The sequence below is a fragment of the Odontomachus brunneus genome, unplaced genomic scaffold, assembly GCF_010583005.1.
Source record: "Odontomachus brunneus isolate Ranch 3 - 2012 unplaced genomic scaffold, Obru_v1 Obru_scaffold_030, whole genome shotgun sequence".
NCBI classification, from domain to species: Eukaryota; Metazoa; Arthropoda; class Insecta; order Hymenoptera; family Formicidae; genus Odontomachus; species Odontomachus brunneus.
The window spans coordinates 2,311,632-2,325,282 of record NW_022639480.1 but is presented as its reverse complement, the minus strand read 5'-3'; the positions used below and the strand labels follow the sequence as shown (position 1 = coordinate 2,325,282).

The 13,651-nt window shown below is 40.9% G+C and overlaps 2 protein-coding genes across 3 annotated transcripts in view; one reads left to right on the top strand and one right to left on the bottom strand.

Moving 5' to 3' along the window:
- The window catches only part of LOC116843121 (tetraspanin-33-like), a 12,505-nt gene extending 11,195 nt beyond the window's left edge, over positions 1–1,310 (bottom strand). Inside the window, exon 1 of the mRNA XM_032813219.1 lies at positions 796–1,310. Within this exon, the coding sequence (XP_032669110.1) occupies positions 796–870 (75 nt within the window). The 5' untranslated portion in view covers positions 871–1,310. The remainder of the gene's footprint in view (positions 1–795) is intronic.
- A 5,406-nt stretch (positions 1,311–6,716) lies between these two features.
- Positions 6,717–13,651, top strand: part of LOC116843117 (CD63 antigen-like) — a 15,653-nt gene continuing 8,718 nt past the window's right edge. Inside the window, exons 1-5 of one of the 2 annotated variants that reach the window (XM_032813212.1) lie at positions 6,717–6,779; positions 10,232–10,420; positions 10,609–10,779; positions 10,980–11,201; positions 11,472–11,480. In XM_032813212.1, the coding sequence (XP_032669103.1) occupies positions 6,717–6,779; positions 10,232–10,420; positions 10,609–10,779; positions 10,980–11,201; positions 11,472–11,480 (654 nt within the window). Of the gene's footprint in view, positions 6,780–10,231; positions 10,421–10,608; positions 10,780–10,979; positions 11,202–11,471; positions 13,149–13,651 lie in introns of those variants that run through there. The other variant, XM_032813211.1, reaches the window with a different exon arrangement.

The window sequence follows — 13,651 nt, the reverse complement described above, 5'->3', positions numbered from 1 at the left end:
TGTTCTCGCACGTCGCGGCGACTAATTACAGTCGCCGACGCGTTATCTACCCCAAGCTGAAATATCTGCTTTAGATGATTAAACAGTGACAATATCGCGTGGTTCATGCCATAAATGTTAAAGGTTAACGCAAAAATACCGTATATATACTATAATACGTGTTTATTATCGGCGTCGCGAACGAGCGTCGCGCGCGATGTTTACTCTTCAACAAATATTTAAAGACTGTGCTGCGCACACGAAATCGTCGCCAGAAGATAATGTTATACGTACGAAAAATCGTGTGTCATTTAAAAATGGATCCTACCTACGGATCACGTGACTCCATTGAGCTTTTTAAAAACTCGCTTGTCGTGAAGACCGCGAACCTCAGTAACCGCGATAGAATCAACCGAGACCGTGTGAGACATATCCTCGATTCTCCGTATCTGTTTGCACATGCAATAAGCGAGGTTTTGATTAGATTTTAGATTTTTCAGTTGATTTCAACGGCCTGACGTTCTTTGTGTTCGTTCGAACGACGCGTTCCTCGTCGAGGACTTTATCGTCTCCTAGAGTCAAACGGCGGTTCGCCACGAAGAACGGTGGATCATAGACGGCCTAGAAGTGGTTTTAACAACACACTCGCAGTGAAGAATACACAGCACATGTCATGTCAATAGAGCGGCTCGATAAAGTTCGCGCGACTCAGTACGGATCGAAGCGCGACGCACATTGCCACCTCATCGCCCCGGGAGAAACACGACGTCAGCGTGTTGCGCCGAAACGCATGATCGGTATGTCGTGTATACTCACCACGAACAGCAGGTTAAAAGCGAACATCAAATACTTGATGGTCTTTGGCGCCAGACCCAACGGTAGCATCGCCATATTTGCCGCCGAAAGTTCGTCTAATGCAACGACCTAATAACGTCCTTTTCTTTCCTTATCTTTCTCTCTCTTCTTCTATTCTCTGTTTCCTCCGTCTCTCTCACGCTCGTTCTCTCGTTTCCTCCTTGGTCGCGCGCACACGCAACAATCTGCTATCGAAAGCGAGTCGCAACCGAGACTGAAACGATCGGGAGCACGAAAATGCGACGAAACAAGGCTCCTTAAGCAGAGGAACGCGCGATCGGACGCGACCGACGACGATGTGTGCGCGTGTACGTGTGCGTGCCGAGTGCGACGTCGAAACTTGACTCGACACACACGCACACACATACACATGTGCGCTGTGCCTCCAAATTGTGTGCGTGTACGTGTATATGTACGTAAATTTTGTCTTCGTCGCGCGTAACCCGGAGAAACTCGTGAACCGCGAGACGAACTGAGCGAACGAGCGATCGAAATCTCGCTTAACGCTAATAATTCGTTTTCAATGCACATCGCCTCGCCGAGTCGGTATGCACGTGTACGTGTGTACGTTGCATGCGTGCGTGTGTATGTAAGTGCGTCGGTGCAGCTCGCGCACGCGTACACCTGCCGCCGATCCGCTACGTATGTGTCTACAGCCAAGGTTATGAAACTTGAAAGGCTGCTCGGTCCAGACGATTTTTCGAATACGGCATACACACAGGACCTGTCCCGCGACACACAGGCGTGTTCGCGGTACACGTGGCGAGATATTCGTCGACGAAAAGTGAAACGACGTTTCCCGTAACGAGCGAGTCGAGCTATCGATAGTTTTCGATGCGTGATCGATCAAAAAGAGAGAGAGAGAGAGAGAGAAAGAGAGTGAGAGAGAACTTGTTTTAATGTTCGATAGCAAATTGAATCGAAGCCGATTGAAATCAGCGATGTAAATTGACTGTCGTTGGCGATATTTCGTTTGGAATTTTATTTTCATGCATTATTTCTTTCTCTCTTTCGAGTGCAAATCGACGTAATGCATCGCAATGCAGCGCAGCTGTAATTATAGCTGCGACCGTAAATCTGTATCCGAGAAGCAGGAGGAAGTATCTTTGGCTTTAATGTGTGTGGATTTGACATTTATACCGTTGTAAACATTTTATAGGTTAAGTAGTGAAGTATGAAGTAAGACAAAGTAGACTTTCGAGCACGATTAATTGAAGACTACACAACAACTATAACATTATCGCATTACGGATATGACCGACATCGCTGCCATTCCATACAAACAATTGTATACTTTGTTTCGATACAATTTTATACTTTGTTTGAACACTTTTTTGTCGATACATTTCAAAATGATGATCTAATAAGAGCTTATTTTTCATTAATTACCTAAAATTCAGTCAATTCATCCCCAATTCAACTTCAGATGCTACACGAATCATTTCATTAGTTAAGAAGTATCTGAAGATAAACTTAAGACAATCTGAAATATAAGATTCGACTATGAATACCGAATCAAAATGTATGCATTTATGCATTTGTATTCGTTTGCATGAACACGAGTATAGCGTACGTAGTATATGAGAGAGTGATTCGTGATAAGTACTTTGCGCGGGCTTTTCTCTTCTCCTTCCCTCTTCTCTTTTTCTCTGTTCGCAGTTACCATGGAAATCTACTCGCACGTTGTAAAATACTCGCGATACCCATCCGCCAATTATGTTTGGTTATATCGTTAGTTATAGTCCGTGTAAGCGAGACCATCGAGGCATGGAATATGGAGCAGATCCAACGTCGCTAATATAATATTCGATGTGCTCAAGGGTAACACTTGACACATATCTCACTACACGCCCGAACATACTTCCCGACGCGAGTTATTACCCGTCACATGATATCGGTTAATGATGCCGGCGATCAATCTCTGTGACACAAATATCCGCCCTATATCGACGATACGTCCTTTCGCGATGAAGCACAGTGAAATCAAATAGACTCGCGAATTATATTCGATTGTGGGAGAACCGTACGATTACAAATGAACATTTGAAAATGGCGATTTTACGACCTCTCGATATCTCAATCGTTAACTCGACTGTGATTGGCTTACTGGTTTGCCGCTTTATTTCCATCGATTAAACATTTTACACAGTCGGCGATTATGATATAAAGTAAATTAATAGACAATACAGTAGAGAAAGAAAGAAAGAGAGAGAGAAAGAAAGAGAGATTGAAAAATGAAAGAGAAGGGAAACCTGCACAAAGTTTGAGGGGTGAATTTTCCGATTCCCCTGCATGTAAAGGGCTGACTTAACTACGGCCTGTTGCGAACATTTACAGACGAGGCCGAGCACAATGTGGCCCTGAGGCGGGATCGAGCGCGCATGCTCCGACCGCGCATCTTATATTCATATATATTTAGCTACTGCGTACTGGCCGCGTAGGGGTTGCGCGCGATCTGACGTGGCCGACATCGTCGAGAGAATTTTCCCTTCCGTCGTGCACGTGGTCTAGGGCGCTCACGCGAAAACACCTCGAACCGCTCTTCGACGTATGGTCGAAGGAACATGGTAGTAGAAAGTTCACAATACTTTGACAGTCGACAAAATTCAGAACGCGTCCAATAAAAAAATTTAAATTCTGAAAATCAAATTCTCCTACGTATCATGAAACTTAGGCTGTGTTTCGTTTCATGCATATGCGCGCATTTTTTACAATATACGTAACATGAATTGTAGATAAATGCGAGCATATGCGTGAAACGGAACGCGGCCTTAAAGTTGATCTATAATGTGTTATTTGCATCCTGCTTCTTTTTCTTTATCTCTTTCTGACTCAAACCTTAAGTTTTAAGCCAGAAAAAGAAAGACAGAAAACAAGAAACAGAACGTAAAGAACATATTGTAGGTCGGGCTTTAGTGTTCCTTGAGTAAGAACATCGCGTGATGATCACTGATTGGATCACGCTATCCGCCATTAATAGAGAAGAAGTGAATAGGGATGAGAGGTAAGTTCTAAAATTAAAATGATAAAACGCGCTGTTGCTTCTCACTCACTTCTTATCTATAAATGGCGGACAGTGTCCTAGCTTTTATTCGAGGAACTCTAGTGGAACTCATTGAAGGAGAAGTGGCGTAATCTTGCTGCCACTGGCGCTAAAGCAAAATTTAAAAAACGATCGGCTGATCCCACGTTCGATACATCGAGTCTTGTCGCTTCGGGAACGCGTGTCGATCTGCCCGTCGCGGTCACGCTACAATGCATTTTGTAGCCTCTGTCATTGGCAAGCGTTCTCGTTAAAAGCGGATGATCAGTCGTTGTTTTCCTTGGCGCGTTTTCCTCACCTGATTAATCGCGTGAAACTGTTTGTTCGCGCTGTGACGAAAAAGAGCAGCGGAAAACGTGACCGTTATAACTGTTTCCATAGTGCATCGCGAGCGGTGTGAAAAACTGGTTACCGCGCGCGAATTTATTATAAGGTCAACGGCGCCATCATGAAGTACTCCCCACGTATTTTTATGCATGCGCCTGAACTGTCTCTAATACGGCAGACGGAGTCTTTCAGGCATTTAACATAAACATTATGTACCGTGCGCACTGTTATATTTAGAAAATCAATAACACGTTTAGGATAAATGTCAAGATTAATTCTCTCTTTGACGGGGAGCTTATAGGTAGCATCATAACGAACATTAATGTCGAATGGAAATTATTATGGGAATATTACCTCTCGCTCTCGGATGCGTAAATAATTTCCTTAATTAGTCTTGTTTATGCCAAATACGAGGCGTGTCCAGAAACTGACAATACAATGTAAAATATAAAATGTAAAAAATTGTTGACAATACAATGTAAAATGTAAAAAATTTCACAAAACTTTTTGCTGACCAAATATCTCTTTAAATTAAGAAACAAGTGGAAATCGCTGACCCCAACTATGTGGTGGATGATACAAAACAACTCACGTGAAAATGTTCAACAGCACAGTGGTAATACGTAGAGTGGGACTGTGTATTGTTGTGGAGCAGACAAATGGCAGTAATTTGTCTGTGAATTTCCGCTGACTGGTCACCTTTTGCGCTCAGAAAACGTATCACGAAACGAACTTTGCATTTGACGGAATTTTGGACCAATGTCGCCATTCTAAACACTCATTGTCAATTCAAGCAAAATCTACTTTTGTACTGCTAAACAAAAGCGAAATAGTCAAGTCAGTTTAACCCTCATAAAAAATTTCCCTGCTTGGATGCGAAGTATCTTTAGTTTCGCCTCGTAATTTGAATACAAGTTGAAATTATTTTTGCTACTACTAAAAATCAAAACTGATTAAAAGTTGCAAGAACGCATAGTCTTTTCTTATTGTTCTGGCGTAACATGAAAAGATACGGTTCACTCTACGGGTATTATTAATATTAATTCGCGACTAGCGAGAACACACGCGGGAAATTGCGGCGCGGGCGAAATTGTGCGCAACGTAATTTCGTGAAGTACGGGATATACAGTGCTCGTTCTCATCAAAACAGCCGTCGTTTCCGCGGTGTCCTCGACGAGTCGTAGACCTGAAAAATGTGCGTGTGTGACGTGTATATTTAATGGTCGCCGACAGAGGATGGTGCTGAAGCGTCGTGTCAGCATCATAATTCACGACGTGTAGGCGGCGCGATACCTCGTTCATTGCACTATCTCTCTCTCCGTAGTGCTGACGAACAATATGAATTACGTGCAATCTTTACAGAAGGGATTGTTCGGATATATATCGCGTAAATATCATAACCTCGCTCATCGATAATCGTGAGAACTCGTTCGCTGATATATTTTCACTCGTCACGTGAACGAGTGGACCGATTATGCAAAACCTCTTGTGTGATTCACGACGATATCGAGGATTCAAGGACGATGAGAAAAGAATACGCTTACGCGTAATATGTATACGCGGTTTGCACGGCTGAATTGTCGATCACTCTCGACTCCCGCCATGACACACCGCCCAAGTGCAACGCGCCGTTGCGTGGCGTTGCGTTGCGTTGCGTCGGCGAAGGTACGAAGCGCAGGTGCGTAGCAATCGAGCGTCAGTTCGGGGCTCTGGGCCCCGTCAATCAGCGTCGAACGAACGTGATGTTCGTTGGCACGCTATGAAAAGAGAATAATAATTAGAAGTATATCGAACGTATGTACCACTCCATTCATTACCTCGTTTCCTTTGGAAATTTTAAACCGACTGTCGCTCTTTTATTTCTCATGTTAGTAACTCTGCTAACTGTATTAATTCGACAATTCGATCATTAAATTAATGAAAATTTCATGAAGGTCACTCCAAAATAATGTAATTTTATGTATCAGGGCATTCATGACACATGGTCGTGAGATACTACGACATAATATAAGAATCTTAAGAATAAGAAATAATAATTAATTAATTAATAATATAAAAATAATAATAAAATATATAACAAGAATTCTCGTTCAAGAAATGAGTTCAACTTTCCGCATTGTTCCGATCGTGTGAAAAAAAATGCTGGCACTCCATGTGGCCGAGGTTTCCGAGCTCCTCATGACGATCCTGGATATATCGTCGGGCAATGCGCGCGCATCGCTGGTATACACCGCGCAACAACAAAAATACATTGTCCGCAGCACTTGACGGCGAGCAGTCGACGCGCGAGCATCCTGAGCACGGTTTCGTTGGCTAGTCTGCAGGAGCAAGAGAGAGGAAGAAACAGGGACACGTAAAAGACGCCCGACCCCTCGAGACAGGAAGAAAACGAGCGTAGCGGCGTTTCGCTTCCGGATACAAACACAGGCGTACGACACTCGGGACGTTGACTCCGTGACGCGGAGCTCGCTTTCTTCGTAGACAGTGAAAGAATAACAGTACAGTGGCGAAAATGGTGTCCGGCGGTATGACTTGCGTGAAGTACTTGCTGTTCCTCTTCAACCTGATATTCGCGGTGAGTACGTTTTGTTTTCATCGGTTTTGTCGGCTTCTGTTCTCCGAGTGTCTTGCAGCGGAGGCGAACCGATCGAGTCTCTCATCTTTCGCCGGCACGCGCTATTCTCGGCGCCCCGTCCCGTCCTGTCGAAACGTGTGGCGACGTAGCGATGCGTCTACCAGGCTTTGTTGTATGTCGGTCAAGCCTTGACGCAGCATCTGGGAATACGCTGATCTCGACGTTGCTCAATGTTGAACTCGGCGCGACCGTCACCCGGTATTCCCGGTACCGTCGATTACGTCGTCGTGAATAGATAGATGAATAATGACTCGTGCATCGATGAATCATCGATACTTGTTGGTTTGTTGTACAAAGTATAAAGAGTAGCCAGAGAAACTCCGAGTGGAGGTGAACTTCACGACGTCTCGAGTACTCGAGACGCGGAGCTTTTGGGCGGTTTCTTCAATCGACGTCGCTTCACACTCGTGAATATGTCCGCGACTCGCGCGAATGTTGCGAACGAATTTCCATGTTTTTTATTCCCGTGCGCAACGGGAGAGTCGATAGGACGATGAATGTTCATCTGGCATTTTGATTGTCATAGTTATTATCGTCGGTGTTACGTTTCACTCGCAAAATGCTCGTTATAATAATGGTAACGTGATGCAATCTTGGGTGCAGCAAGTATATACACGGTGGCATTTACGACATGTAACCGGTGATAGAAACTGATCGGGAATCAAAGTTTCCCGATCAGCACGGGAGAGAATACGCACACACTTACGCAACCGTGTCCGTGAGGCTCATGTTGCGTGAATGTGTGCATATTCCCTTCCGTGCTGATGCGTGCTGCTCGGGAATCAAAGTTTCTATCACTACACGTAACTCGACGAACGCGAAACTTATTATCGCCTTCATATTTCACATGTCTCGCGGTTAAGTCGTATTTTACCCCGCCGATATTATTTAGCACGACCGAAACGTCTCGCACTCGCGTTTTCTTCCCAGCTAAATAATATAAATACGAGGGATATCGTTTCTCTCGAAACTTCGCGGTGCCTACGGTCGGCGGAGCCCCTCGGTGTTACACGGACGAAACGATCGATACTTCCGACGTTTAACGTAATCTAAAGTCGACCAGTCGGTCGACAAAGGCGATACCACTTCTTTGGCGAGATCGCTGTCGGATCAAGTGTGAAAACACGAAACTATAATTTCGTCGCGATACAATCGCGATTGCGTGCCATCATTTTCCCATGTTCAACAAAATCTTTTGCGGGGGAACGCGAAGCAAGTAAATTTTGATGCATAAAATGAGAGAATAAATCAGCAATATTGATTCAGCTTAATCAAATAACACTGAGAGTTTGGCTTCGGCAGGCATAAGAGATGAACAAGCGATTAACGAGTTCTTGTGTTCATAGAGAATTCTACTGTTGCGAGACAAATTGGACTTATTAATTGCCTCAAGGGTGGGTGGAGGGGCAGTGTGTGGAAGGATACGTAGAGAAGCTTATAAAAAATCGTTAAAAATTGACTGCTAAAAGCCACGATTTGCTCTGGGATAGCTCGCGCAAATATAAATAAATCCATACGGAAGGAAGGATCTAGGACAAAAACAACCCTGTAAAGGACGACGGGCTAGGATGGCGGACGTATCTCCCTTATTGCACGTTTAATGATCCGTCCAGCGTGAAATGCCAGCGCGGCGACCGCGTTTATGCACGGAGTGTCTCAGAAAGTGTATTAAACAGACAAAGAACATGCTTTCTTGCGGGATCCGCGGTCGGCTTTGCCTCCGGTGAGAATTGCCGAGAGATAGACTATTAATTGTGAGTCATGCTGCGAATTTTAATACGCGATATTTTAATGATTAGATCCTCTGAAATTAATCCTCTGCGCTCTCAAGTCGAATCCACTTCAGGTTAAATAACGGAGTGACATCGAGCCATTTGCTTGCGTTTTCTCTTAAAAAAAAATAAAACAATCCTCGAGAAATGCTTTGTTCTCAATGAAAACCGCAAATTATATCGGAGAATCTCATCGAAGAAAGACAATTTCTACCTAAATTTCACGAGAAATGACGTGCGTTCGCTTTACATCCCTCTTCTAGGGCACTCCGTATAGATCGCATCGGGGACGTCCTCGTTACTGAAAGTTTTTAATAAATTCATACTTAAAGTTTGCCTAGCAGTGGCGGTCACCTGTTAGCGTACGAACGGGCGAGTTTTAGCAAGCTAGTATCTAGGCTTTGCTCGAGGGCAAGCGAATCGACCGGTCGGTTTCGGTTTCGTAGCCTCGAGATGTGCATGTGAGGAGACGTGCAAAGCGTAAAACGTAGGTGAGAGACACGTAGGTAGGTGAGATACACGTAGTGTAATAACGTACAGGACAAGGGGAGAGAGTCTATACTCTCTGGCTGTCTACCAGCGGCGACAGCCTACGAGCGATGTCGCAGACGCCTTTTTCTTTCCGGCCATAGAATGCCGCGCGTCCGTAGTCGTCGTCGTCGTCGTCGTCATCATCATCATCATCATCATCATCATCGTCGTCGTCGTTGTCGTCGTTCGCGCTGAATGTCTTTATTTAGTCAGATCCAGCGACAGGACGTCGCACTGCGACCAATTTCCGGTCACGACTTTGATAAGAGAAGTCTCACCGTGACTACGTCCGTATCTATAACGCGGAGGAATGCATCTTTGAGATTTATTAATATAATTATTAAAATTGCGACACAATTATCTCGCATTTTGTTCGAACGCGCAATACGACAGAGTCAACGCTGAACTCATTCTCTTTTCTTCATCTGCAATCAGAACGGGTGCTGCTTTCGCGATTTACTCGAAATTCGTTCTCGCATAATTGTCCCGTTGAAAGCCGTTCGACGTAACTGTGACACTTCTACTTCCTGTTGGTAAACAATGCGACTCTTGCGTGATCATGTTTTCCACTTAAAGCCAAGCTATTAACAGGAGAAAGGTATTAGATGGCTGACCTAATTACTCAGAGTGTTTATCATGTAACTCATTAAAATGTACGCCACGGGACGGAAAACTGTCTCAATTCTTTTTTAGAGGTAAAAATTTCGCAGTCTGACAAGTACAATGAAACTTTCATCAATGATACGTATTGACGCGAATACCGATATTATTTGTTTTTACTCCTGACTGTTGCCAATCGGAAAGTTGGTTTGGTTATTCGAGTCTAATATTTTAGAATTAACTAATAAATTCCACAGTCGATGATGATTACAGGGATTTTCACTTTAAAAATACGTTTCGCACGGTGAAAGTAAACGCTACTGTGTAATATGTGAAAGGATGTACAGAATAATTCAGGATATTAACTTAGCTGTGTACTTTTAAGAAATTGAAATTAAAAACGAAAAATGCGCGAAATGAGAATATTTTTTTACATTTCCTTATAACTTAAATTAATTGCAAGAGATCTATTTTCTACTGTCATTTCAGGTAACCGGCATCGTATTTATTTCCGTGGGCGCTGTCATTCTGGTCGTTTACAATGGGTACAACAACTTTGTGGATAGTTGGTTCTTTGCAGCACCGGTCTTAATGATTATCGTTGGTGTTATAGTCTTCCTTGTATCATTCTTTGGATGCTGCGGCGCTGTGAAAGAAAATCACTGCATGATAATTACGGTATGATTCTAAAAATTCTATTTTCTATTCTCTTTCTATTCGCTTGTGATATATAATGTACAATGTCGTGACGAAATGAAAAGACGCAATTAAATTGCTTCAATGAAAACTACTGTTATAAATTAGCGCCAATATTAGTTCCATATATTTCACGTCTATAATACGATAATTTTTTAACTTTTTTATAGTTCTCAGTCCTGCTGTTGCTGATATTCGTCCTAGAATTAGGTGCCGGAATCACAGGCTACTTGATGAGGGGAGAAATCTCTAATATGTTAGAAAACCGTATGAATAGTACTATGCGACAGTACGATGTTGATGAGAGTATCCGCCAATCATGGGATATCATGCAGCATGACGTAAGTAGCACTAAAAATGAGATCCATAAAAATATTACAATTATACATTTAATTTTACTTGCTGATTATATTTATTTCTATTCACATAAATTGAATGCTATGAGCATTATTAATATAATATGAAGGGACGTCTGCTTGCTAATAAATATATTAAATTTATTATATGTTTTTATGTATGTATTAATTGAATGCTATTACAGTTACAATGCTGCGGCATAAACGGTCCCACGGATTGGACCCAGCTTGGTACAGTAAACAATATCATTCCCGAATCTTGCTGTAAGGAACTCCCCACTCAGGGCAAATGCGACTCGAACTCGATTCACCTTTACGAAAGTGGTTGCATGGTGAGACTAGAAGCTGCTATTGAAAGTAGCGCTCTGATCTTAGGAGGAGTGGGCGTAGGCGTAGCCATCGTACAAGTAAGTTCTATGATATCATCAATATATCATTATAGCTTGCATGCACTTTAATAGAGATTCTTATAATCGATTTATAATTATTAAATTATTTATCAAGTATATTAGAAGCATATGATAAAATTTAAAAGTGTATTTTACAATAGATTTATCATCTTTTTTATACTTTGATAAATATTAATACACGAGACTAACGTGATTAAACACAAGTGTAACTATAGGAAAAAGAAAAAAGAAATGATAAAACTGTAAAACGTGATTCATCTTTTTCAGTTGATCGGAGTGATCTTTGCGTGCTGTCTGGCTCGCTCAATTCGCCGCGAGTATGAGACTGTGTAAGCTGATAGACACAAATTTTCATTGCAACAAGCCTAAAATGCACCTGTATAAAACCTGGTCTATTACACACAAGCTGTCACTATATATTTTTTTCCTTGTTTCGTTTACCATTTAACTCTTACGTCCGTGCACAATTATACATGAGATATTTTCTTTCTTTTACTGCTTGTGTATTCTTAACACATTGCAAAAAAAGGATTCGTTCAGGATTATTAGTTCTCGTTACGAGGAGCGTGATAAGCAAACAACTTAAAGATCTCTAAAGAAATCTTATTGCTACTTTGGTATTTGGGTCTTGCCTCATCTACAGGCGTTAAATATCACATGTATACACACATACATGTATACATACATACATACATATTTTGTATGTTTTTACAATAAGCTCTCAAGAAAAAAACTATACATTAAAGATAACAAACTCTGTTATTCAGAAATCATGCTACGTTCTTTTTTTTTTTATAAATGTATATCTAATTAGTTCAGTGTCATTCTGATACTGTATTGTAGTTGAGCCACGATATCCGCGATGTTGATAAAGAAGTTATAAAAAATTATAAGTAAAATGCAAGTTTAAAATATGCTAGAAGCTTCTTCTGTTTAATGTCTGCTTCACGTGACTGATTGTTCAGCTTATTAGCAAAAATGTACCTTTGTCGTTCCCTTATATATTTTGCTTCACAATATCTCGCATGATGCAATGTACACGGACATATGTTGTCGAGGCTCTGCTATAATACCGAGCAATATTATTTTCAAGCTGCAAGAACATTCGTGTCTCTTAATACTTTATTTTGCTCTTCGATTTACATATACATTCGCGAATTCAAAAACTTTATTTAATATACTGTATAGACAGTGAACGCGCGCGCGCGCGCGTTAAATTCACATTTGTATATTGTTATCATCATAATCACGCTCATCGTTCTGTTAGATTTGTTAAATGTCTCGAGAATTGATAAGTATTCAGAAAAATTATATTTTATTTGACTTTTTAACGTATGCGAATACAGTTCATCAAGGTGGAATTAAGACTTGTAGCAAAACCATCGATTGAATAGTTTAACGCGTTAACTGTCACAATAATACATGACACGGTAGTTAATATATTGATATATTGTTGAATGCCGCGATGATGATCGATGACTGACTCTATGAACGTTAATCTTTATTAACGTTTTCTCAATTAAATTTTGTACAAAGTATAATTGTATCTACAAATTTCTCTATTGATTATATAGAGAGTAACTAAAATAATGAAAAAGGTATATGTATTTCAAATTGCCTTTATTAATTATTAAGTAATTCAGAGTTATCAGTCAAACAAATTTTTTTTAATTAATGGAAATCAATGCGGCAGTCAACATGCCAAACATGCAAAATAAAGTGTCAAGATACATATGTATCGTCTCAGCATTAACCCGGTGGTGTATGATGAAGGGCATTTCCTTTATTGCATGTTAATTTATTCTAAGGAAATTACGCTCCAACAAATTAATAAGATGTACTGTGCTTAAAAATGTGAGACGTAATGAAACTGTGATTGAAAGTAACATGTGTCACGGCGCAATTTGTACTTTTTTTTCTTGATATATATCTGTTCCTGCTAAACGATACTCTTTGAGGATTAACGAAAAGCTTCCTTGTTTAACAAACTAAAAGAAGTAAAGAAAATTGTTAAACTCTATTTACAATTTCATATTAACTACACATATACTGCGTTTCTCTCAATACAGATAAGAAATATATTTAACATTAAGATATTTTGTTGTTTACCACAATGTAAAGTTTACATAGTGTTACAATCATGGAAAATGTCTTATGAGATATATAGGTGTAGAAATAGATGAAAGTGAATAGTTGTTCATGTTATATACAAGTTATTTCAGAAAGTGTAATTCATAAAAAGAAAAAGTTATGTCAACGAGACCATTTACCGCTAGTTGAACTAAAAGAGAATTCATTTGACACGTTTACCGTAAACGGATATAAACTTGGCAAAATATTGGTAATAAAACACCTGTTATTAAAATCTGCATTTCAATATCGTACAGTCGTTTAAATACCGTGAAGTTATATTTTGTTTTCCGCGCGCGTTGTTTGTACTATATACA